We start from the raw sequence: 27,882 nt of genomic DNA, 5'->3' as shown, positions 1-27,882 counted from the left end.
AGTATGGTCAAATGGGACATCAAACAATATTTGTGACTGGATTGAGGATTACTCTGTAAAAAGAATGTAACATATTATCTAGGATGGAGAGTCACTGAAAAATGTACAAGTAACTTCAGGCATGCCCCAGGCACTTGTGTTGGGACACTTGCTTTTCATGTTGTATAATAATGACCTTACAAACAATATTAATAGTAACTTCAGGGTTTTTTACAGATGACACAGATATTTATAATGAAGTACAGTCTGAAAAAAAGCTGAAAAATATTCAGTCTCATCTTTCCAAAATTTCAAAAGGCTGTACCTCTAAATATTCAGAAACAAAAAATTTTGCACTTCACAAAAGGAAAATATTTATTATCCAATGACTAAAGTTTCATCATGTCACAGCTGGAATAGGTCAACTCGTAGAAGAAATACTTGGGTGTAACATTTCGTAGGGATATAAAAGTGAACAACCACTTGGAATCAGAAGTAGGTAAAACAGGTAACACATACTGGTAGGATAGTATGGAAATGAAATCAGTCTACAAACGACACAGCTCACTAAACACTCATGCATCTCACCACAGAATACTGCTAAAGTGTTGGGACCTGTACCAAATAAGATTAACAGGGGATATTGAAAACATACAAAAAAAAAGACAGAAAGGATGTTCAGTGGGTTTTCTGCACCTTTGGAAGTGCTGAAGAAACTAAACTGGAAGGTGTTTGGAGACAGACACAAACTACCACACAAAAGCCTGCTTATAAAGTATCAAGAACCAACTTTAAGAGATGAATCTAGGGGTATACAACCACCCTCTATGCATCACTTCCACAGAAAATGGAGAGACAAGGTTAGATTAATTAAACAATGCACAGAGGCATTTATGCAATCATGCCTTCTGCTCTCCACATTTGAATCAAATAAGAAATATCCTCTTCCATGCACTTCTCAGTGGTTTGCAGAGAATGGATAGACAAGTAGATGTAAAGGAATATTTAACAGCCATATGAAGCACTCTTCCTTGTGCTGTGCACAGAGGCTTGCTCAGAAAATATTTGAATGTAAAGACATATGAATTTCAATACTTACCAGAGTCTCCTCTTTAACAGATACGTACTCGATCTCTTGCTTAGGAGATGTGTGTGGTTCAGCTTCCACCTGAAGTAAAGAAAACTAGTTAAGTACAGGTGAAACACACATTACAAGAAGCACAGATGAAACCCGTCTACATAGTATGAATGATTACTTCAAGACAATTGATAATCTTGGTCAGACTGGTACTTTAATCAAAATTTCATGTTTACTACAAGAACCGTAGCTTACCCTGACACTAGGGATGGACACAAAATGAATTCAATGCACTGATACTACTGGGTGGTTATAATTAAACTTTCCCTTTTTAACACATTACAACATGGCAACTAATTACTGTACAAGTACCTAACTTGGTAGCATTAATGTCAAGGACATGGGGAAGAGAAATAATGCAGAACCAATTCCACTGAAATACTTTTAATGGGCTGCTGCGGTACATCATACCATTACATATCATTACCATTACTGCTACAAAAGGGGCTCACTATGGCACCCATCAGTGTCCAGAAGAATCTGAAAATGCAGGATTGTATTCTGTACAGTAGAACGAAACATATCCATAGGCATGCTGGCTACCTCTCTTGATATGTGTATGGGTGAATTCCTAAGGGACCAAACTGCTGAAGTCATTGGTCCCTAGACTTACACACTACTTAAACTAACTTATGCTAAGAACAACACACACACACACACACACACACACACACACACACACACATTCCAGACAGAGGACTCAAACCTCCAGCGGGTGTCTTGATATGCTACGCTTCAGATTAGCGCATGTGTGAATGTTCCCCGGTAAACCCTGTCCTTCAGGTAGTCCCACAACCAGAAATCATGGGGAGTGGGATCAGGTGTTAATCCTGGCTAAGCATTTGGAAATGATCAGCTGATAATGAAATCGTTTCCAACTAAGTAAAAGCGAAGCAGATGAACTTCACGAGTGATGTGCAGTGGCACACCATCTTGCACGAAAACTGTTGTTCAACACATCTATCTCCTGTAGACTGGATATGACATGCTGGTGAAGCATTTCATAGTAACGCTGGCCAATCCCACTGCACAGTTTTGGTCATTCAGTGCCAACTTGTTCAAAGAGGAATAGGCCAATGATGAACATAGCCATGAAGCCACACCATACAATGACATGCTCACCATACAGAGCAACTTCATGCAGAGTGACTGGAAGAGAAGATCTCCACACTCAACAATTCTGTATGTTCACCTCACCCATCAGAGAAAAATGAGCTTTGTCTGTCCATAGGATGGTGCAGGGCCAGCCCTGGTCAACTTCAATCCATGTGAGAAAGTGAAGAACGAAGTCAATACATTGTTGGGCATCCTGTGGTGCAAGCTGCTGTACAATATGGATCTTGTGTGTTCAACTGTAATGACACAGCATGTGCACTGCCCGATGATCATGAATTGCGTTCGGCATTGCCTGCCATAGCAGCAACGATTTCATCAACCAGCTGTGGCGCAACCAGTCATTGGCCTCTTCCCGGAGCGACACCCAATTTTCCAGCTGATCCGAACTACTACTTCATGCTCCACACAGCAGGTGGAGAAAGAGGACCCTTCTGTAATCCTTTCAGGCAGCAATATTCTTTGAGTGCAGCTGCAGCATTACTGTTGTTTTCATAATGTAGCTTCACCAATAATGCCCTGCTCCTTTTGTCCGGACTGCTACTGGTCAGGGGTGTGCGACTATGAATCACGATGGCTGATCACGGCACGTGGTGACCATAGTTGGAACTGGATAGTGGCACTGTGATGCCTGGAAATTGTGCATCTCTTACTCTGTGCATTAATGCCACAAAGTTTGGTACTCATACGGTAATTAGTTTCCATGTTATAATGTGTTAAACAGGGAAAGTTTAATTATAGTAAGCTGCTACATAAATCAAAGGGGATGAAACCAACCTTTACACTGCAGATTTGGCAGCATTCTATGTAGTTTTCTCTGGTCTCAATTTGTGTCTATATCAGTGAAGATACATCTGCAGCTTGCCACAATTTCTGAATGAATGACACTTCAATGTAATAGTTTTGGACCTGTGCGAAGTCAGCAGCTGGCAGTGAGGATTCATTGCACAAATTTCACATTATTGTCCTTTGTAGGCTGTGCAGCTGTAGTGTTGCTCTTCATGTTCACTTTGATACATTTTGGAATCACTTTTACTGATATATAGTTTTTGTTAAATACAACTGGAAGAGACTTTTTTTTTAAAAATCTCTCTACTTGGTGAGGTACCAACAAAATTATTTCAACCATTGTGGTTTCAGAACACTGCAACTACGAGAACTGAAGAGCCCCCTCCCGCCCATTAATAGATCAGATGGGCACTACCGAAAAAGCTACTACAGGGTTGCAGAGTATATGGAGCATGCATGTGACTTTTTTTTAGGCTAGTGAAAGCCCTCCACAGGACCAATTAGATAAAATCTGATTTCAGATGGGGAATAATATATCCACATTTATTAAAGATAGTAACATTTGTTGTGGAAGACTGAACAAAGAAAACATTAACGTAGTGTTATTTAACTGCAGGACCATCTATTGATAGGTTCCAGAACTCATCTTACAATACCCACATAGTACTAGCAATGGAAAGCTGGCAGAAACCAAATGTCAATAGCAACAAAATTTTAAATTTCAATTGGAATGTATATTGCAAACACAGGTTGAACACCAGTGGGAGAGGAGTGTTTATATGTTGTTGTTGTGGTCTTCAGTCCTGAGACTGGTTTGATGCAGCCCTCCATGCTACTCTATCCTGTGCAAGCCTCTTCATCTCCCAGTACCTACCGCAACCTACATCCTTCTGAATCTGCTTAGTGTATTGATCTCTTGGTCTCCCTCTACGATTTTTACCCTCCACGCTGCCCTCCAATGCTAAATTTGTGATCCCTTGATGCCTCAAAACATGTCCTACCAACCGATCCCTTCTTCTAGTCAAGTTGTGCCACAAACTTCTCTTCTCCCCAATCCTATTCAATACCTCCTCATTAGTTACGTGATCTACCCACCTTATCTTCAGCATTCTTCTGTAGCACCACATTTCGAAAGCTTCTATTCTCTTCTTGTCCAAACTGGTTATCGTACATGTTTCACTTCCATACATGGCTACACTCCATACAAATACTTTCAGAAACGACTTCCTGACACTTAAATCTATACTCGATGTTAACAAATTTCTCTTCTTCAGAAATGCTTTCCTTGCCATTGCCAGTCTACATTTTATATCCTCCTACTTCGACCATCATCAGTTATTTTACTCCCTAAATAGCAAAACTCCTTTACTACTTTAAGTGTCTCATTTCCTAATCTAATCCCCTCAGCATCACCCGATTTAATTTGACTACATTCCATTATCCTCGTTTTGCTTTTGTTGATGTTCATCTTATATCCTCCTTTCAAGACACTGTCCATTCCGTTCAACTGCTCTTCCAAGTCCTTTGCTGTCTCTGACAGAATTACAATGTCATCAGCGAACCTCAAAGTTTTTACTTCTTCTCCATGAATTTTAATACCTACTCCGAATTTTTCTTTTGTTTCCTTTACTGCTTGCTCAATATACAGATTGAATAACATCGGGGAGAGGCTACAACCCTGTCTCACTCCTTTCCCAACCACTGCTTCCCTTTCATGCCCCTCGACTCTTATAACTGCCATCTGGTTTCTGTACAAATTGTAAATAGCCTTTCGCTCCCTGTATTTTACCCCTGCCACCTTCAGAATTTGAAAGAGAGTATTCCAGTTAACGTTGTCAAAAGCTTTCTCTAAGTCTACAAATGCTAGAAACGTAGGTTTGCCTTTTCTTAATCTTTCTTCTAAGATAAGTCTTAAGGTTAGTATTGCCTCACGTGTTCCAATATTTCTACGGAATCCAAACTGATCTTCCCCGAGGTCCGCTTCTACCAGTTTTTCCATTCGTCTGTAAAGAATTCGCGTTAGTATTTTGCAGCTGTGACTTATTAAACTGATAGTTTGGTAATTTTCACATCTGTCAACACCTGCTTTCTTTGGGATTGGAATTATTATATTCTTCTTGAAGTCTGTGGGTATTTCGCCTGTCTCATACATCAGTTTTGTCATGACTGGCTCTCCCAAGGCCATCAGTAGTTCTAATGGAATGTTGTCTACTCCCGGGGCCTTGTTTCGACTCAGGTCTTTCAATGCTCTGTCAAACTCTACACGCAGTATCTTATCTCCCATTTCATCTTCATCTACATCCTCTTCCATTTCCATAATATTGTCCTCAAGTACATCGCCCTTGTATAAACCCTCAATATACTCCTTCCACCTTTCTGCCTTCCCTTCTTTGCTTAGAACTGGGTTGCCATCTGAGCTCTTGATATTCATACAAGTGGTTCTCTTCTCTCCAAAGGTCTCTCTAATTTTCCTGTAGGCAGTATCTATCTTACCCCTAGTGAGACAAGCCTCTACATCCTTACATTTGTCCTCTAGCCATCCCTGCTTAGCCATTTTGCACTTCCTGTCGATCTCATTTTTGAGACGTTTGTATTCCTTTTTGCCTGCTTCATTTACTGCATTTTTATATTTTCTCCTTTCATCAATTAAATTCAATATTTCTTCTGTTACCCAAGGATTTCTATTAGCCCTCGTCTTTTTACCTACTTGGCCTTCTGCCGCCTTCACTACTTCATCCCTCAGAGCTACCCATTCTTCTTCTACTGTATTTCTTTCCCCCATTTCTGTCAATTGTCCCCTTATGCTCTCCCTGAAACTCTCTACAACCTCTGGTTCTTTCAGTTTATCCAGGTCCCATCTCCTTAAATTCCCACCTTTTTGCAGTTTCTTCAGTTTCAATCTGCAGTTCATAACCAATAGATTGTGGTCAGAATCCACATCTGCTCCTGGAAATGTCTTACAATTTAAAACCTGGTTCCTAAATCTCTGTCTTACCATTATATAATCCATCTGATACCTTTTAGTATCTCCAGGATTCTTCCAGGTATACAACCTTCTTTTATGATTCTTGAACCAAGTGTTAGCTATGATTAAGTTATGCTCTGTGCAAAATTCTACGAGGCGGCTTCCTCTTTCATTTCTTTCCCCCAATCCATATTCACCTACTATGTTTCCTTCTCTCCCTTTTCCTACTGTCGAATTCCAGTCACCCATGACTATTAAATTTTTGTCTCCCTTCACTACCTGAATAATTTCTTTTATCTCGTCATACATTTCATCAATTTCTTCATCATCTGCAGAGCTAGTTGGCATATAAACTTGTATTACTGTAGTAGGCATGAGCTTTGTGTCTATCTTGGCCACAATAATGCGTTCACTATGCTGTTTGTAGTAGCTAACCCGCACTCCTATTTTTTTATTCATTATTAAACCTACTCCTGCATTACCCCTATTTGATTTTGTATTTATAACCCTGTAATCACCTGACCAAAAATCTTGTTCCTCCTGCCACCGAACTTCACTAATTCCCACTATATCTAACTTTAACCTATCCATTTCCCTTTTTAAATTTTCTAACCTACCTGCCCGATTAAGGGATCTGACATTCCACGCTCCGATCCGTAGAATGCCAGTTTCCTTTCTCCTGATAACGACGTCCTCTTGAGTAGTCCCCGCCCGGAGATCCGAATGGGGGACTATTTTACCTCCGGAATATTTTACCCAAGAGGACGCCATCATCATTTAACCATACAATAAAGCTACATTCCCTCGGGAAAAATTACGGCTGTAGTTTCCCCTTGCTTTCAGCCGTTCGCAGTACCAGCACAGCAAGGCCGTTTTGGTTAATGTTACAAGGCCAGTTCAGTCAATCATCCAGACTGTTGCCCCTGCAACTACTGAAAAGGCTGCTGCCCCTCTTCAGGAACCACATGTTTGTCTGGTCTCTCAACAGATACCCCTCCGTTGTGGTTGCACCTACGGTACGGCCATCTGTATCGCTCAGGCACGCAAGCCTCCCCACCAACGGCAAGGTCCATGGTTCATGGGGGAAGAGTGTTTATATATGTAAAAAAAAAATTATAATAACTATTCGGGTTGGTACAGATTCGGAATTCAAAATAATTTGGGTGGAGATAAGTGTTAAAGGTGGATCAGACATGGTTATTGGATACTCTTACAGACTCACCTGCTTTAGGAACATTTGAGTGGAAACTTTGAGAACAGCTGATGTAAATTCCTGGGTCAGTTTATAGTATTTGGTGGATATTTCAAGTTACCAGACATAGACTGGGAGACTCAAGAGATTAAGGCAGGTAGTAGGGACAGGGAATCATATGAAATTGTTCTAAATGCCTGTAGGAATAATTTCACTACATAAAAGAAAACACTTGTGTGGAATTTATACTGTGAATGACCTCCTTTATTGTACTGCACAAACACAATAGATACACAAGTTAACGCGGGAAACAAACACTGGTCGGGTCCTCCAAAGAACCCCGCTCGCAAAGAGAATCTCTCAGTGTCTTGTCGACTATCGACTTGTCACTCCCACACAGCCCCCCCTCCCACCCCGAAGTGCGGAGCACCCAGTATGGTGGGGTACTTAAACTTCACCTCTCGGCCTGCCCGAGTGCGGATAGTGCAGGTGTGTGTGCTGCTTGATGATTCCGTTGCTGCATTAGGTCCCCTGGTGTGGGGCTCCTGTGGGTCACAGGTGTCTGGTTCTGCGGAAGGTGTGGGTTCATTGCAAGTTGTGTCTGAAGTCATCTGTGAGACTGTAGTCGGTGCTGTCATTGTCCAAGCGGGTTTCACTTGCTCAGTGGAAACCTTGGTCGACTTTCCCTGGAGTAAGATATCCATTGTGTGTGTGTCCCGTCCTAGCACTTGGTATGGTCCAGTGTACGGTGGGTGTAACGAATGATGTACCAGGTCTGTGCAGAGCATGATGTGGGAACAAGTATCGAGGGACTTGTGTATGAACACTGGATGCGTGCCGTGCTGAGACGTCGGGGCTGCACGTAGCGTCTCTGCCTGCTTTTTCTTCATTTGTTGCAAGAGGTGGGGTAGTTGTGTGTCATCTGGAAGAGGAACTGGTGCAAGGAATTCTGCTGGAACACGGAGTGGTTCTCCATATACCAACTCTGCCGAGGAACAATTGATGCCTGTTTTTAATGCGGTCCGTAACCCCAACAAAACCAATGGCAACGCTTGAGTCCATGAGTCTTCGTGGCACATCAGGGCCGCCTTTAAAGTCCGGTGCCACCTTTCCACCAAACCATTGCTGGCCGGGTGGTAGCTAGTAGTACGGTTTCCTTGGAAGCCGCAGAGTTTTGACCGTTGTTGGAACAGTGTTGACTCGAACTGGCATCCTTGGTTGGTGGTAACAAAAAATTGGCACCCAAAACGAGCCACCCAAGTTTCCAAGAATGCCCGTGCAGTAGTCTCTGCAGAAATGTCCCTGATTGGTGTAGCCTCTGCCCACCGTGTGCAACGATCCACTGTCGTAAACAAGAACCTGTAACCTTCTGCAGGGGGGAGGGGTCCAACCAAGTCAATGTGTACATGCCCAAAACGTGTCATTGGGTTTGGGAATTGTCCTACTGGAGCATGAACATGGTGTCCCACTTTGCTACGTTGACACTGATAGCAGCTGCGGGCCCACTCCCGTGTATCTTTCATGATTGAAGGCCACACAAAACGGTCTGTCACTAATTTCACTGAGGCATTGGTTCCCGGGTGTGCCAGGTTGTGAATGCTGTCGAATACCTTTCATCGGAACTGGGGGGGGTGATGTATTGGCGTGGTCTAACCGTGGAGGTGTCGCACCATACCTTCCATGGGCTGCAGGGGACGTCCACAAGTTGTAAACGTAGGCCAGTGGACGGGTCCACCAACAAGGACTGCAGCTGCGCATCTGAAGCCTGAGCCCTTGCCAATTTGGAATAATCCAACATTGGACTTATCCCATTAATATGTGAGAAATAGTCTGCAACAATGTTGTCGGCACCATGGATGTGACGCACGTCTGTCGAAAACTGGCATATAAACTCTATATGGTAGGCCTGGCGGGGGGAACATGAATCGCTGACTTTGTAGAAAGCTGCCATGAGAGGTTTATGGTCGGTGTATATGGTGAATTGCCTGCCCTCAACGAATGCGCAGAAGTGCCTGACGCTTTCATACATTGCGAGGAGTTCCCTGTTGTATGCACTCCAATGAGTTTGACTCATCTGTAGTTTTTGTGAGAAAAAACTTAGTGGCTGCCAGTGAACCCTCACTCTCTGGTGCAGCGCTGCACCGATTGCAACTTGGCTTGCGTCCACTACTAGGACTAGCTGAGCTCCTGGTGCAGGGTGTGCAAGCCCCACTGCATTGTGAAGGCAGTTTTGCAGTGCCTTGAAAGCCGAGTCCATCTCGGGTGTCCATGGGAGTGGGCGCTTGCCAATTTTGTTTTGTCCGGCCAAGGCATTGTTCAGTGGCGTCTGGATTGCAGCTGTTCCGGGGAGGTGGCGGCGATAGAAATTTATCATCCCTAGGAATCGTCGGAGATCATGGTAGTTTTGAGGCCGTGGTAGGGTATGCAACAACTCCAGCTTCTCTGGCAGTGGGGAAATGCCCTGAGCTGACATTTTATAACCCAGGAAGGTTACCGCGGGTTCCCCGAACACACACTTGTCCTTGTTAAGTGTTATTCCATGAGCACTAAGCCTGCTTTGCACCTCTCTTATGTGTTTGTGATGGTCAGAAACATTCCCCGAAAACACCAGAATATCGTCTAAATAGGCAAAACAATATGGTAGTCCTCTTAGCACGCTGTCTAGGAACCGTTGCCATGTCTAGGCAGCATTTTTCAGTCCAAATGGCATCACCAAAAATTCAAACAGCCTGAATGGGGTTGTCACTGCAGTCTTTGGTATGTCCTGCTCTGCCATTGGGATCTGATTATAAGCCTTACGGCAATCCAAAACATTGAATATGGTTGCCCCGGCCAGTGAATGGGTGAAATCCTGTATATGTGGCACAGGGTATCTGTCTGAAACAGTTCGGGCGTTCAAAGCTCAATAATCACCGCACGGGCACCATGACCCATTCTTTTTACGGGCGAGATGCAGAGGAGAGGACCACGGACTGTTGGATGGCTGTATAGTTCCTTCCTGTAGCATCTCGTTGAAAATGGCCTTGGTTTCCCGCAAGCGATCAGGTGCAAGCCTGCGAACACGTGAGAAGACTGGTGGGCCTCGAGTTGTATGGATGTGGTGCACCGTCTCATGCTTTGCTCTGCTTTCTTGTTCCCTGTTGTGGTTTGGGTGTCGCCTTTGTGGTTGAAACAGCAGGAGCCTGTTGTTGTGTTGTCAACTGTTTTGATGTTGTTTGAGCCATCTGCTAGTCAGATTCCTTCGTTGCTATGGTGTCCTCCCAGGTGGGTGCACTGAGGTTATCTACCCTTTGGCATGCATGAGAGGTCAGACATCCTTGTATTCCCGGAATAACCCATCCATTGGCAGAATGGACGAGTTGTGACTTGTGTAAATCCACGGACAATGCATGTTATGCCAGGAAATCAGCACCTAGTATAGGTTGGTCGATATCGGCCATAACGAAGGTCCAGTTGCATTTTTCTGGTAGCCCAATGTCCACTGGCAGTGTTTATTGTCCATATGTGTGGATGACTGAATCGTTGACTGCTTTCAAAGTGGTCTCTTCAGTGCGTTTGTCTGAAGGCAAGAAATTTACAGGCAGAGTGCTGACATCTGAGCCAGTGTCAACCAAGAACATCCATCCTGTAGAGCGATCAGGAATGAAAAGTCTTTGTGAAGCAGCATACCTTACAGCTGTGGGAGACGTCGATCCGCATAACATAGTCTCGTGCTGAAATGGGGGTGTTCTCCTTCCATGCGTCTGTGAGTTTAGGTGCAGTTGCTTGTTGTCACGGTCGGCTGCGCCTAAAGCAGGCCATGGGATGCGTTTGAGTGCGAGCACGGCGCCTTACACTTCATAGCTTGCGCACCGAAGCGCTGGTGGAACCAGCAATAACCAGAGCTGTTGTTTGTGTGACACGGCAGGCACGTTGGCTGGTGACGATGCGTGTGTGTGTCAGCCACCGCAACGTCGCATGGCTCTAACCGCTGCAGCTGTGCAGTCAGCTGATCGATGGCAGCGCGGAGAGATTGGAAATCTTCGGTCACATCTGGCACTCGTCGTGCGGTCATGGCAGCACAATCTGGAGGTGCCGCGTTGCCCGGCTCCGGCCGTGCTCGGCTGGTGTCGTTGGCTGAGGTGGTTGCGGCAGCGGCCACTGTGGCGCGCGTGTCGAACAGGGAGTGCGCTCTATCGGCCAGTTGCAGCAACTCGCTTAATGGCCGGACCTCGTAAGCAATTAAGGTTAAGTCCACCTGCGGAGGTAACTGCTGTTGCCATATGTGCAAAAGTAATGTGTCTGAGAACACGGAAGGGTCCACCATAGCAAATAAATGCTGGTAAAAGTCTGAAGGCGACCTGTCACTGCGTTTCTCGTGGTACAGGAGCTGTGTTACCCGCTGGTCCACAGGTTTTGTACAACGCGAAATTAAAGCCGTCTTGAGAGTGACATAGGCTTGTTGTGGTGGGGGTCGCATAATTATATCTGATACCACTGACAACGCACGTTGGTCCAAGTTGCATATCACTAACGTGAACTGTTCAAAATCGTCGACTATTCGTTGCTGCATGAAAATGTTCTCCATAATAGCGAACCAAATTTCCGGACGCTCGGGAACGAAAGGTGGGGGCCGAATTTGTAACCACGACGTGGGTGGGCCACGATCACTGGTGAACAGAAAGTGCGAAACTCGTGGGAGCGGTACCGACTGATGACACCGTCGATGTCGCAGAAGATGTTCTGTGCAGACGACATGTCGATACGAGACGTCATGGAAAATATCTAGAGAAAATTGCCTACTGTCACACTGCTTAGTTACGGGGTCACCACTTATGTGGGAATAATTTCACTACATAAAAGAAAACACTTTTGTGGAATTTATATTGTGAACGACCACCTTTATTGTATCGCACAAACACAATAGATACATAAGTTAACACGGGAAACGAACACTGATCGGGTCCTCCAAAGAACCCCGCTCGCAAAGAGAATCTCTCAGTGTCTTGTCGACTATCAACTTGTCACTCCCACATGCCTTACCGAAAAATCATCTTGAGTAGCTAATCAGGCGATTGACTCTTGGCGGCAACATATTATATCTCATAGTCACCAACAATCCCAAACTTGTCAACTCACTTTGCCTAGAACAGGGAATCTGAGTTTATAAGACCTCATTGAATATGGCTGTAAATAGTAATATCAAGAACGGTGAGAAAATATTTCCATGGAGCAGGAGTGGCAAACAAAGTTGTGGCAGATGGGGAAAGAGCTGCTGTGGCTTGACAGCTATGTTAGAAAGCTCCTACTAAAGCAAAGAGAGTTTCACTGCAAATTTAAGTGTAGCAAAAGTCTCACAGACAAACAGAAACAGAATGAACCCAAAATTAGTGTAAGAAGAATCATGAATGAAGTGTTCAACAAATTCGAAAGTAGAATTCTTTCTATAATGAGACAGAAAATCCTAAAAAGTTTTAATCTGTAAACAGATTGAAGCCATCTGTCCAGACTCTCCATAGAATACTAAATGCCTTTCTCCAAACTGCTTCACTGAGAATGATCACACTGTAGTTCCTCCTCCATGTTGTTGCACTCGCATCAAAATGACAGATATTGAAATATGTCACTGTGTACTGAGGTCATTTTATGCAACTCCACATGACAGAACAACACTGTTTGCCAGTTCACTCTGGAGATGTGTAGCACATTGTCAAAATGTTGGAGACTAACTGCTAATGTATATGACGACATCTTAGATCTATTATACAAATTTTTATCTGACTACTTTATCACACTAATGCATCAAGTAATGTAATTTTCATTGTGTTACATACTGGAAAGTTGTTATTTCCACACTTCCCATTTTGATATCTGCTGTTAATTTAGTCATTTCTGATGGTGAAACATAGTTCACAAAGCAAAGTTTCTGGACCATTTATGAAAGAGCAAGCACTAAAACAGAATAAACTTACAGAAACATCCAAAATCTGTATGACTACACAGGTAATTACACCAAGAAAGACTGGAGACAGATGGATAAGTATAGCAGAAGGAAGGTGTATATTGGTCCAAAAATACTGTGTAACTCATGGCCAATCCTCATGTGTATTTTTACAGTATCACTCCATCTGCTAACAGTCTCCCAAACCTCAGAGAGGGAACTTAAATTGATTATATAGCTGTCACCTGTTTGGACATCATTCCTGGTAAAGAAATAGTGCTGGTTGCATAAAATGACACTGGTAGGGGCAGCTGTTATCACCCTGTGTAATGATCAACTTCGGATCTGGGTGTTCACAGTCGGTAAGTGGTTCAAATCTTTGACATAAAAGTAATCAGCAAGAAATTACAAAATAAATATTACCTAACACACCAGCATAAAACCCTCAATAACCTTTTTTGCTGGTATTACTAATAATATAATATAATTAGACAGACAAAAAAAAATCTTCTGAGCAGGCAGTGCCAGGAGAAAACACATGAAAGTTAAGGAAATTTAGCTGGCAGAAGGGCTGAAGAGGCAGGAAGAGGGATTGAGAATAAGGACTGACAAGTCACTCAGAACCCTAGGTCAGGGAAGACTTGCCAGACAGGATGAGAAGGAAAGACTGATGCTGGGAACTGCACTGAATGGAGTCTGAAAACCTGAGAGCTTAAAAGTGAAAGACAGGATAGTAAGCAAGACAGAGATTACTTTTATTAATTCTTGCATGATGATTTGTTAGTAATCAGTCTTTCCTTCTCATCCTGTCTGGTAAGTCTTCCCTGATCCTTCCTGAAATCTCCCGAACCTCATCAGTCCTTTTCTTTCATTCTTCTTTCTTCATCTTTAACCATTCTGCCAGAAGAAGGAGCTACTGGCTCCATAGGCTTGCACATTTTCTTCAATTTTACATTTATTTTCTCCTGCCCCTCAGTCATTAGATTTTTTTATCTATCCAATTATATTACATTTTCAAAAATTGGTTATTTTCATTGGTAATATGTTATGTATGAATAAAAATGATTATCAAAGTTTTTATGTTGGTATGTTAGAATTTCTTCTATTCACTCCTGGCTGATCACGTCTGCATAAAAGCTTTTGATCACTTGCCAGTTATGAACACTGATATCATTATAAATGATCAAAAGTAGCCACCATTCATTTATGTCATGCTTCTGAGACTGTAAGTGTAAATTGTTTCTATAACAAATTGTATTAAGCATTGAAACCTGAAATTAAACACATTGTCTTGAAGGGGAATCACTTTCAAATCAACTTGTGAATTTTCTGTGATTTAGGGTTCAATGTGTCAGAGCCCTCAATTCTCATCAAAGATTTTTCTCAAAGGTACCTTATTCTTAGTTTCTTGTAACACCTGAGGATAGTGAGATAATAGTTCTTGCATGTTTGAATTTCTGCATTCTTCACATTCAGTAATATGTAAAGATTTAAAATGTCCATTCGAAGATGTAGTCATACCATCTGCTTCTAATAGCTTCTCTCACAAATTTTATATTTTCTGGTATTCATGCTCACAGAAGTAACTCCATATCACATTTCTATTTGGGTTCATTAAGATTAGCTTTCAAATTCAGGAGCAGCAGTTAAATTCAGACTGTCTCACACACAGTATAAGAGAGGAGCACATGAATTACTACACTTTAAGACTGCTTTTATAGACTATCTGGGCCTCTGTCAGATGAAAGCCCCTTGTGGGGTATCTGTTACAGAAGGCTCTCAGAAAATTCCACTAATCCTCCCCACAGTGAACACAACTCTTGAGGGTTCTGAATTCAACTGCATTAAATTTGGGAGTTTTCTCATAATCATTAGAAATGTGAAATTTTCTGCATCCTCATCGTCTACAAATGGCCAGTTGTGTGTGCAGCTAATTTTATTATAGTTTTAATAATGATGCAGCACTTTCAAAATCTATGGTACCAAATGTCAGAGCCTCTTACAACCCATCTTTCAGGGAAGTGTTCACAAGAAACGACCTCAAAGTATGAAACTAAAGATGTATTAAACAAAATAAACAGTTATAAAGTCCTAAGAGAAGAATCACTCAATGTAGAGCTGTTTAATTAGGCAAGGAAGTCATTTACAGACAGATTCCTAAACTACTTAAGTATGACCTGGTGAGGAGATGATATACCTGAAGGCTAGACTATATCAGTTCTCATTCCTGTCTTCAAAAAAGGAGACATAAAGAACTGTGATAACTACTAAGGAGTAAGCTTGTTGAAACTGGCACACAAAATTTTTGCGATCATCACCAAAATGAAATTAAATGATCATATTGCATTATTGGCTGGGAGACTCCATCTGGAGTTGTTCAGGTCCCTATTGTGGTCTTTTTATTTGATGCCACTTTGGTCATATGTGCACTGATGATAATGACATGATGAGGAAAACATGGTACCCCATCCTTGAGCAGATAAAATCTCTGACCCAGCCAGAAATTGATCCCAGGACCCCATGATCTAGAGGCAGTAACTCCTACTACTGGACCAAGAGCTGTGGTCCAAAATAAATTTTGCACAGATTATGAATCCATCATGAGTGAAAAATAAAATGGCTTTTAAAAAGGAAGATCATGCTGCAATGGCTATTTTTCACTGAATTTGCTAATACAAAAAATGGAGAATTCTAGAAACACACATTATCTTTGTCAACTTTAAAAAAGCTTTTGATAAAGTAACACAAACATATTATTACATATTCTAGCAGGTTATCGTAGTCCCCAACAAGTTCTTTATCAGAGTAGGGCAGAATACTTGTGGGACTACAACAGGGATGCAGCCTTTTACTACTGACCAAGAGAGGAGACAAATTCCATGTGAATTAATTCAAATCAACAGGAATGCAAAGCTAGACATTTTACTTTTTGCAGATGATTTGGCTCTTGCAGCACCTGAAGAAGATGATCTGCAGTGTTCTGTACACAATTTTCATATTGTATCTGAATAATACAGCATGGGACACTGACACTGGGAAAAAATCTATGGCCTCCTATGGAAAATGTCCAGAAGCACACCAGAATCCAACTTTATAAGACTTTATAAGACCTTTGCTATGCTATGGCAGTGAAGCCTGGACAGTAAAAGAAAAGATGTGAAAAGGCTGACAGAGTGTGAAATTAATTTACTGAGACAAACAGCCAGTTGCACCAAATGGGATCACAAAAGCAACAAAGATGTAGTGAAGGAACTTAAAATGGAACCCATGACACATTATATTCAGAACTACCAAAACAACTGGTGGAAACACCTACAAGGAAAAATCTAAAAGTGGATTACAAAATTCATGCTACACTACCATCCCAGAAATGTAGGCTGATCATATAAAATATGTCAGAACTTCTCAATGAGGCTGTAACAGATCAAGAAGCTTAATACTTGGAAGGAAACTGACAATGATGATGATGATGATGATGATAATTATGGCAATTAAATAAGACAAAAGTACTCCAAAAATTTGTTATTTATATGTAGATGATATTCAATATACCAAGGATGGCCAAGGAATTGGCACACAGGCAGTGCTCTTGCTTGCCTACTATAGTTGTCTCACCTGGCTGCACACTTCTCCACTGCCATGCCGTGCCGTCTGAGTATGAGGAGGAGAAAAAAGGAAAAACTGTGAAAGTCCAGCAATTCGATGTCAATGTAGTTGCACTAAATATGATTTGATTTCTTATTTCTCAATAACACAGATCACAAGCAAAACAAATTTTCCATAGTGCTTGGTTATTTTTGGCATGCTGAAGACTTGATATAATTTTTATCTGGTAAAAACTTTTGCCATACAAACAGATGCAGGAAATTACCAGAGGGACCCTCTGTGGTATACAGCCACTGTAAAGAAACTTCTAAAGAAACAGAGATTACTGCATAATAGGTGTAAAACAGAGGGCTATAGATAGAGAGACACTGAATGAAATGTGTTTAGTTGTCAAGAGATTAATGTGTGAAGCCTTCAAAGACTACTGTAGCAGAATATTGTCTAATGATCCTTCAAAAACCCAAAGAAATTCTGGTCATTAATAATGGATGTTAGTGGCACTAGAGTTAGTGTACAGACCTAGTGAATGAGACGGGAACTGAAATCGAGGGTAGCAAAGCAAAAGCTGAAATGTTTAACCCCACTTTCAAATGTTCCTTTATGAAGGAAACATCAGGAGAACTGCCAAATTAAACCTCATCCCACTGAAAAGATGAGCAAAATCAGTATATGTGTAAGTGGTGTTGATAAATAGCTAAAATCATTAAAATTGAACAAAGCTCCAGGTCCCGATGAAATCCCTGTCAGATTCCATACAGAATTTGCAGCTGTGTTAGCTCCTCTTCTATCTTAGATCCCTTGAAAAACAAAATCATTCTCAGTTCTTTGGAATGCACAGGTCACACCCATCTATAAGAATGTAGTAGACATGGTGCATAAAACTGCCATCCAATATCCCTGACATTGACTTGTTGTCAAATCTTGCAACATATTCTGAGCTAAAACTGATGCCCACGAGAAAGACAGGCCATGGTGCATACGTCATGAAGGTGGGCCTGAACTCACTCGCTCAGGTCAGCAGACAAAATGCATTCCTGAACCTGTTAACTCGCAACTGGGCAGTAAGACTCCATGTGCTAATGAGAATTGCATTTTATACTGGAATCTGCTATTATGAAGTTTTACTGATTAGCAATACTACAAGAAACAGTACTTGATGTAAATGATCTAACAGCTTGTTTATAGAATTTAGTCTCTTCTGCTTAACAGTCCTCAGTTCATACAAGAAGTAGGCCGTATGCAGCTGATAATCATTTTGGCAAGATGTTAATTTTATTGTACACTGGTACAGCCGAAAGAAATTATAAGTAGGTCTATGGACTTCCGATCAGTGTAGGACTAATAACAATAAGACTCCATAACCATGAATCCCAGTGGAAGATGCAATTATTGTTTGTACGTACACACCTTGTTATGAGTTACCAGGTGTAGAAGTGTAGTTTGTCTGCTGAGATGAGCGAGCGAGTACAGGCCGACCTTCATGATGTATGCACCACGGCCTGTGTTTCTCAGAAGCGTCGACTAAATCAGAATGAGGTATCTTGAACACAATGAACTCCTTAGTCACAGTAAGCTCAGATTCTGAAAACACCAACTGTGTGAAACCCAACTCGGACTTTTCTGCTATGATGTACTGGATGCTTCGGATCACGACAGGCAGGTAGATCCCATATTTCCAAAAAACATTTTAGTCAGTACCACACCTGTGCTTCTTGTCAAAAGCATGTTATATGAGATATCAACAGAAGTTTGTGACTGGACTGACGACTTTTTGGAAGGAAGGACACAGCATGTTATTTTGGATGGAGAGTCATCACCAGATGTAGAAATAATTTTGGGACCCCTGCTGTACATGTTGTACATCAATAACCTTGCAGACAATATAAATGGTAAGCTCAGACTTTTTTCAGATCATGGAGTTATCTATGATGGAGAAATGTCTGAAAGAAGATAAATAAAAATCCAGTCAGATCTTGATAGGATTTCAAAGTGGAGCAAAGACAGCTTTAAATGTTCAGAAATGTAAAATTGTACACACAAACAGATAAAGAAAACATAGTATCTAATGACTATAATATCAATGAATCACTACTGGGATCAGCCAACTCATACAAGTACCTTAACACTTTGTAGGAATATGAAATGGAATGACCACATAGGCTCAGTTGTGGGTAAAGCAGGTTTATTGGTAGAATACTGGGGAAATGCAATCTGTCTACAAAGAAGATTGCTTACAAATCACTCATACAACTGGTTCTAGAATACTGCACAAGAGTTTGGGACCCATACCAAATAGGACTAACATGAGATATTGAATGTATAAAGAGATGAGCAGCATGAATGATCATAGGTTTGTTTGATCTGCGGGAGTGTGTCACAGAGATACTGAAGGTACTGAACTGGAAGACTCTAAGATAAATGTAAACTATCCCAAAAGTATCTATTAACAAAGTTTCAAGAACCAGATTTAAATGATGAAACTAGGTATATATTTCAACTGCCCACGTATTGCTCATATAGGGATAAGATTAGAATAATTGCAGCACCCACAGAGGCATTCAAACAATCATTCTTCTGCACTTCATACATAAATGGAGTGTGAAAAAAAAGGACCCTAACAACTGGTACAATGGGATGTACCCTCTGCCAAGAACCTCATGGTGATTTACAGAGTATAGATGTAGATATGTAGACTGAAATATTTTATAACATTTGCAATTTCACTATGGAGCTGTAGAAACTATTCACAAGGAAAACATGGTTGGTTGGTTTGTTTAAAAGAGGGAGAGATGACCAAACTGCTAGGGCATTAGTACATTAATGCTATCAAACTGTAAAAACAGAGTGCTCCAACACTACCATTTTTCAAAGATTTCTGGAGTGTGAAATTACGAAGAAACTTGTTGAGTGAGGAAATCAATTGGTGGATTAACCAAAAAAATTAATAATAATTAAGTTTGTTGTTGCAAACTGACAAAACAAGATAGTAGTGAAGTTTTAGAACATGGAGTGAAAATAGCCTCTAAGCAACACACCAATCAAGCAAACTGGTAAACGGCATGTTATGCTGACAGTCCATATAATGTAAATCATGCCACTTTGTTGGGTCCAAATCTGAAGGAGGGTAGATATGCATTTTGTAACTTTTGGATCTAAAATAATAATGAAGAAAATCACTCACACTTGTACCAGATTTTCAAAAAATTAGTGACTCACTTATGACAGCTAATAGGTGCCAAAACAAGTCTGAGTAACATAAGACTGAAGATGGTTGATGACAGTGCCAATCAATAATTTATATCTGAAATACTGTGATGTGTCTGTGCTGGATAATAATCAATTTTAATGAAGACTTATTCTTTTTACTTTCTTGATGAAACTGTTGCCACTTTTATTTTTTTACTAGCTGCCTGAATGTTAATAAACATAACTGCTCACATTAATATTACTTACTGGCTCTTGTTTGATGAATGTTGTATCACAGAAAAAACTTTCATGTCTTGCCGGTGCCGTCATCTGCAAAAAGAAAAACCTGTAAGTGAAGACAAACTACAAAGAACAACCTGAGGCTAAATTGTGCACCATAAAAAGAAAGAGTATAAAATGATAACTTCAGAGACTTTACTGGTCTCATACAGATATGATTTTATGTTTGTTTGTGTGACCATCTTCTGCAGCAGCTGTTAAAATATATTACTATTGGTTATCAATCTTGAGCTGACTGCAATTCAACTAAAAAGAATTACACCAGACGCATTTTGCTTTTATTTATACAGCATCTTCCATGATTATTCTGTAAATTGGATACATATGTTTGCACATTTTTGGTTCTTTTAGGTTAAAAACAGTGTTTTATTCATAACATTGGTGTGCAAGTTACTTACAGTGTTCCTTTATATATTCTACTCCTTCCCTCCTTGCTAGCAGTGACAGACATCACTTCACATTTGTACTTAGCAGTTTTTGCCATTCTGCAGTATTTATTGCACTGCATTATTTACACTTCACTTTTGAAAACTGTTTCTCATTCTGCACAGTAACAGTGTTTATGTCTGTACGTCTATTTTTGTTCATGTTGCAGGTGCTGCCAACCAGTGAAGCTACATTTGTGTGTGTGTGTGTGTGTGTGTGTGTGTGTGTGTGTGTGTGTGTGTGTGTTAAATTTGTGTAATTGTCTTGCATGTTAGGTAGAGATTTGAGAAGACTGGAGTTGGGTTGATATTTTCCTTTTTCCTTTTTGGGATGGGGGAGGTGGAGGGGGGTGGGGCATGTTAGTGGGGAGGTACCTGGATGGTGATTATAGGACAGAATCTGGGAGGAGATGGTAGTGATAAATGGAGCAAATGGTTATATGTGTTATTTAATGTTCTATTAAGTAGTCAGTCAGTTTAAAGAGCATGTGGTTTGCCAAGTTGGTGTGATCATTTATCAGTTGTTTCTTATCTGTTATGGTTTTTTCGATGTGGTAGTTTTCTTGTAAGGTGAGTAGGTGTTTCTTTTTTTTTTGTTCCTGATTTACGCGTCTGTGTGTCTGGCTGTAATTTTATGTTGGTGTAAGTGTTCAGCAAAAGTTGAATAATTTGTGCTATACTTCTGTGCTATTACATGTTGTTTGTATCTTGAGTCAAATGTCTTCCTGGTTTGGCCTAAGTATTTTCCATCACATGTTTTGGATTTCAGTTGGTATATCCCTGATTTCTGATAGAGATCAGCTTTTCCTATTGTTTTTTGTATGTGTTTCTGAACTGAGTTGTTTGTTTGCTGGGCTATTTTTATGCCTTGTTTTTTTTTAATATTAGATATTCTGGGTGTGTATTTGTGGTTATATGTTATTGTGTACCATCTTTTACTTTCTGTTTGTTTCACAGTTTGTGTGGTTCTTATCCTTTTATTTTGTGTATTTATTTGTGTAGGATTTTGTCCTTGTGCTGATGACAGTTGGATCTTTGTTCTTTCCTGTTTCTTTATTTTCTTGTTCAGATTTGTCAATATTTTCTGTTTGTACTCTTTGTTTGTGGTTATTTGTATTATGGTATTCATTTCATTTTTGTAATTGTCTGTATCTGATGGTGCTGTGTTAAGTACGTGGAGCATGTATTTAAGTGCTGCCTGCTTTTGAGAACTGGGGTGTTGTGATGTCTCATGGATAATTGTGTCTGTTGTCAGTTTTCAGTACATGTCAAATGTGTGTTGGTTGTTTTGAATCTTTATGGGGATGTCAAGGAACTTAACTGTCTATTTTAATTTTTCTGTACTGTAAAATGTATCATATCATGAACAGAATTCATGTCTGTGAGTAACTGGTCAACTTTATTGCTTGGTTTATCTATCAGGCACAAGATGTCATCCATATATCTAATCCAGTATTGGTGTCGTACCAATCTGGCACTATTTTGTTAAATATAATCTGTTCTACATGGTTCATAAATATGTTTGCTATGGTTCCAGACACTGGGGATCCCATTAGTAATCCTTCACTCTGTAAATAGAATTCATTATTGAACTGAAAATAGTTCTGTTCCTGTTATTATAATGAATTCCATTCTATTATATTCTATTTACAAAGTGAAGCATTACCAATGGGATCCCCAGTGTCTGGAACCATAGCAGCTATATTTATGAACCATGCAGAACACATTATACAGTGCCAAATACTGTAGGTACTATATCCTATACCAGATTAGACGAAAACTGACAAAAACAGACACAACTATACAGGAGACATCATAACACCCCAGTTCTCAAAAGCAGGCAGCACTAAAATACATGCTCCACAGTCTAATCACAGTACCATTAGATACAGACAATTACAAAAAAATGAACACCATGATACAAATAACCATAAACAGAGGATACAAACAGAACTTAGTAACAAAGCTGAACAATGGCTTCAAATGGTTCAAATGGCTCTGAGCACTATGGGACTTAACATCTATGGTCATCAGTCCCAAAGCTGAACAAGAAAATCAGGAAACAGGAAAGAAAACACACACAGCTGTCATCACAACAAGGACAAAATCACACCCAAATAAATACAAAAATACAAGAACAGGAACAACACAAACTGTGAAACAAACAGAAAGTAAAAGATGGTACACAATAACATATAACCACAAATACACATCCAGAATATCTAATATTTAAAAAAAGGACAAGGCATAAAAATAGCCCAGCATTAAACAACTCAGTTCAGAAACACATACAAAAAACAATAGGAAAATCTGATCTCTATCAGAAATCAGGGATATACCAACTGAAATCCAAAACATGTGATGGAAAATACTTAGGCCAAACCAGGAAGACATTTGACTCAAGATACAAACAACCTGTAATAGCATAGAAGTATAGCACAAATTATTCAACTTTTGCTGAACACTTACACCAACATAAAATTACAGCCAGACACACAGACATGTAAGTCAGGGGAAAAATAAAAAAAAAAAAAGAAAAGAAACAAACACCTACTCATCTTACAAGAAAACTACCACATCAAAAAAAACCATAACAGAAAAGAAACAACTGATAAATGATCACACCAACTTGGCAAACCACATTCTCTTTAAATTGACTGACTACTTAATAGAACATTAAATAACACATATAACCATTTGCTCCATTTATCACTACCATCTCCTCCCAGATTCTGTACTATAATCACCATCCAGGTACATCCCCAATAGACGCTCGATCGCCCCCCCCCCCCCACCCCCACCCCTCCCCAACCACCCCATGAAAAGTAAATGTCAACCCAACCTCAGTCCTCTCACATCTCTAACATACAAGAACATTTCAGAACTGTTCACTAACTTGCGCACATATGCATGCATACAAAGTAGTTTCTTTGGTTGGCAACACAAAACAATGTGAATGAAAATAAACATACAGGAGTAAACACTGTTACGGTGGATTGAGAAACAGTTTACAAAAGTGAAGCGTAAATAATGCAGTGCAAAAAATATGGCAGAATGGCAAAAATGCCAAGTGCAAATGCAAATTGAAATCTTTTGACATCAACCGCTGCTATCAAGGAGGGAAGGAGCAGAATATGTAAAGAAACACCATAAGTGACTTGTGCCCCATGAACCATGGACCATACCGCTGGTGGGAAAGCTTGCGTGCCTCAGTGATACAGATAGCCATACCGTAGGTGCAACCACAATGGAGGGGTATCTGTTGAGAGGGCAGACAAATGTGTGGTTCCTGAAGAGGGGCAGCAGCCTTTCCAGTAGTTGCAGGGGTAACAGTCTGGATGATTGACTGATCTGGCCTCTTAACATTAACCAAAACTGTCTTGCTGTGTTGGTACTGCGAACGGCTGAAAGCAAGGGGAAACTACAGATGTAATTGCTGCTGATGGCTTGCAGCTTTATTGTATGGTTACATGATGATGGCATCCTCTTGGGTAAAATATTCCAGAGGTAAAACAGTCCCCCATTTGGATCTCTGTGTGGGGACTACTCAGGAGGATGTCATTATCAGGAGAAACAAAACTGACATTCTATGGATCAGTGCATGGAATGTCAGATCCCTTAATTAGGTAGGAAGTTTAGAAAATTTAAAAAGGGAAATGTTTAAAATTAGATGTAGTGGGTTCATGGGTGCAAGGAGAAGGTGGGAGGTTGGTTGGTTTGTTTGTTTGTTTGGTTTTAGGGTGCAAAAACAACTGGAGTCATACACACCCAAGTCAAAACTATAGACCACAAAGAGGGAGAGGAGTTACAAAATGACTATACGTCAGTCCCAACTGACATAATAGAAGACACCTAAAAACAGCTACATGCAAAAAGGGCTAAAAATGACACCATACAGAAACGGAGGTCCAAAACTAAAAATTAAATGGCCTTCGCCGTAATCCACGGTCAACATCCCGCACATCATTTGCTGAAATGGCCGATAATGCAGATGGCGAACCCAAACGGGAAAGTAAATGGTTAAAAATTGGGCATTCCATCAGGAAGTGGCAGACAGTTAAAACTTGAGTGCAATGTGTACAAAGTGATGGGGTAGTGCCACTTGCAAATGACTATGGCTACAAAAGCAGTGCCCAATATGCAACCGAGTTAAAATAACCGCCTCCCAGCAGGAGGGCCAAGAGGAGGTTGACCAAGCTGCTGGAAGAGGCTTAATAAGCCAGAGCTTATTCCTGTGAAGGGAGGACCATTGACAATGCCAAAGGAAAACCACCTCCTGACAACCGGCAACACAGATCATTGGAGGGAACATAGGTGCTCACGGGCTGACGTACGAGGACTGCAACTTTGACAGCAGCGTCAGCAGCCTCATTTCCTGGCAGACTGACATGACTGGGGACCCACAGAAACATCACACTGCCTCCACCAAGAGTGAGCAGTTGACAGTTTTCCTGGACTTGCTGCACTAAGGCATGGGCACTGTACAGCGCACGTAGACTTTGAAGGGTACTGAGTGAATCTGAGCAGAAGACGCAATTGAAAAGGCTGTGTCGTCAGATGTACTCTGTAGCCTGATAAAGGGTGAAAAGCTCAGTTGTAAATACTGAGTGGTGTGCCGGAAGCCAATATTGAAAGACACAGGTGCCAATGATGAAGGCACACCCGACCATCATGGTCAGTCCGAGAGCCATCAGTGTAGACAAAGGTATTATCAAGAAGTTCCATGGGAAGGTCATGAAACTGAAGGTGATAGACCAAGGCTGGAGTAGTGTCCTTAAGAAGTGAATTAAGGCCATGGTTAGCATGGGCTGCTTCATGAAGCCAAGGTTGTGAAGGATTCACACCCACCGGGTAAGGTACAGGTAGTGTGAAGTTAAGCCGCCATAGCAAGTGCCAAAAGCGGACTCCAGGAGGTAACAGAAGAAGGAGGATGACCCCCATACTGACAAAGAAATCATCAAAGAAGGAGGCATAGGATGGGTGGCCACACATGGCAAACAAACGACGTGCATACCTGCTGAGGAGAAAGTCACAGCGGTAGGGCAGGGGTAGTTCATCAGCTTCGGCATACAGATTCTCAACTGAGCGCCCATGGCCGAACGGATGCCATGATAGTGGATAGTGTTGAGACGGCGTAAGTGGGATGGGTTGGGTGCGAAGGTGCATAAACAAAGCACCCATAGTCTAGTTTCGAATTGACAAGGAACTAGTAGAAACTGAGGAGTGTGGTTCGATCGGCACCCCACGAGGTACCATTGACGACACGTAGGACATTGAGGAGTCACATACTGTCAGGTAAGATACATGGGAAGACCAAGAGAGTTTCCTATCGAGCAAGAGTCCCAGGAATTTCATAGTTTAAATGAACAGAAGGGCAACAGGCCCAACGTGCAAAGATGGTAGGAGAAACCACTTGTGTCATCAGAAATTCATACAGACAGTTCTGTCAGTGGAAAAGGGAAAGTCATTGTCGATGCTCCAGGAGTAAAGATGATCAAGACACTGCTGAAAATGTCGCTCAGTGAGACAGGTCCATGGAGAACTGCAATAGTGGCAAAATAGTCAACATATAGAAATGGGAAATAATTGTGAGCAAGACACAAAGTATTTTTTCAATCTCCTCAGAATGTTCAATCTATATTGTAGCAATGGATGGAGCATGTATAGATAACATCATTGTTAACTTTGATAGGGATTTGTACACTGTCAGTATTGTAGGTGGGGGATTTGCAGACCATGATCCAATACTCCTCACACTCAACCAAAACAAAACTGAAGGACTCCCCTCCAACACAGGTGCCAATGCTAAGGAAAAGGTAATGAGGGTTAGAGGGCAGAAGGAAGAATTAGTAAACCAGTTCATTCAGAAACTCTGAGATATTAAGTGGGACTGTATATATAACTGTCAAGTGGGAATAAATAAAACTTAAACTGCTTTCGAGAACTTCATTAAAATTTATTTAGATTTGTGGTATTCTTGTTCTCCTCTTATAAAAATCAATCATAAAAGCCAGCCTATAAAGAAAAACATTAAGTGGTACACAGATGAACTTACCAATATGAAGGAAAATATGTTATCATTGTACCAGGAGAAAGATGAACTGTACACAGCATATCTTGAATGTAAGAGAACCTACAAAACTAAGCTTAGAATGGCAAAAAGAACAGCATACGAAAGATACATTGAAGGGGCTTCTAATAAGTGCAAAGCTGCATGGAATGTTGTTGCACAAGAGCATTGCAGGGACGATGAACATAGCATAGCTCTTGACCCGTATAAAGTTAATCGTTTTTTCATGGACTCTGTAAGTGATATTAGGAACAAAATTGAAACAACAACCACTAATGCAAGTGATCTACTTAAGCAACAACGATCTGCAAAAAATACCTTTAAATGGAGGACAATCGCACCCACTGAGATTACAAAGGTAGTGGCAAAGTTCTCAAACTCCAAGAGCATGGACTACTCTTGGTTGTCCAATTACATAATTAAAAAAACAGTGCATATAATTAGTGAACCATTGGCCTTTCTGTTTAATAGGTGTCTAGAGTTTGGAGTGTATCCTACAACTCTAAAAATATCAAAAGTTATCCCAGTGTATAAAAAAGGGGGACAAAAATGATCTCAAAAATTACTGACCAGTTTCAATAGTTCCCATTTTCTCGAAAATATTTGAATTTCTTATTTATAACCAACTAAACTACTACTTTGAGTCGCATAACTTACTCTCTAATAGTCAATTTGGCTTCTGCAAGGGAAGAAATACCACCACTGCTGTTCTTTCAATTGTGAATGAAGTAATAACAGCCTTCGAGAATAAGAATATAGCCTCACTTCTTTTATGTGATTTAAGTAAGGCATTTGACTGCATTTCTCATGATATCTTACTTGCTAAACTCAAATTCTATGGCGTACAAGACTCTGCATTGGCAGTAATTGAATCATACCTAAACAATAGGAAGCAGTTTGCCTCTATCAGAAACAGAGACTCACAATTGCTAGAAGTTAAGACAGGGGTCCCACAAGGTTCTGTCCTTGGGCCCTTCTTTTTTATAATTGCAGTCAATGAGTTACCCCATTGTATCCCCAACACTGTTATTTGTTATGCTGATGAGACAACTTTGCTTGCTCAGCACGAGAACATACCAGTCACAAGAAAATATCAGTTCTGCAAGATATGATGCAAGATGGCCTGGAAGCAGCACTAAATTGGTTCTCATCAAATACACTGCTTTGCAATCCTGATAAAAACCAACAGATTATACTAG

General features: G+C 40.8%; 1 protein-coding gene across 7 annotated transcripts in view; it reads right to left on the bottom strand.

The window, feature by feature from the left end:
- Positions 1-27,882, bottom strand: part of LOC126106537 (zinc finger protein 239-like) — a 376,855-nt gene that overhangs the window by 326,686 nt on the left and 22,287 nt on the right. For all 7 annotated transcript variants that reach the window (XM_049912877.1, XM_049912874.1, XM_049912876.1 and 4 more), the window contains exons 2-3: positions 20,156-20,218; positions 1,079-1,147 (exon numbers count right to left, since the gene is read on the bottom strand). In XM_049912877.1, coding sequence (XP_049768834.1) covers positions 1,079-1,147; positions 20,156-20,218 — 132 coding nt within the window. The remainder of the gene's footprint in view (positions 1-1,078; positions 1,148-20,155; positions 20,219-27,882) is intronic.

The sequence above is a fragment of the Schistocerca cancellata genome, chromosome 10, assembly GCF_023864275.1.
Source record: "Schistocerca cancellata isolate TAMUIC-IGC-003103 chromosome 10, iqSchCanc2.1, whole genome shotgun sequence".
Taxonomy (NCBI): domain Eukaryota; kingdom Metazoa; phylum Arthropoda; class Insecta; order Orthoptera; family Acrididae; genus Schistocerca; species Schistocerca cancellata.
The sequence above is the reverse complement of the archived record's forward strand: the minus strand, read 5'-3'. Positions and strand labels throughout refer to the sequence as shown.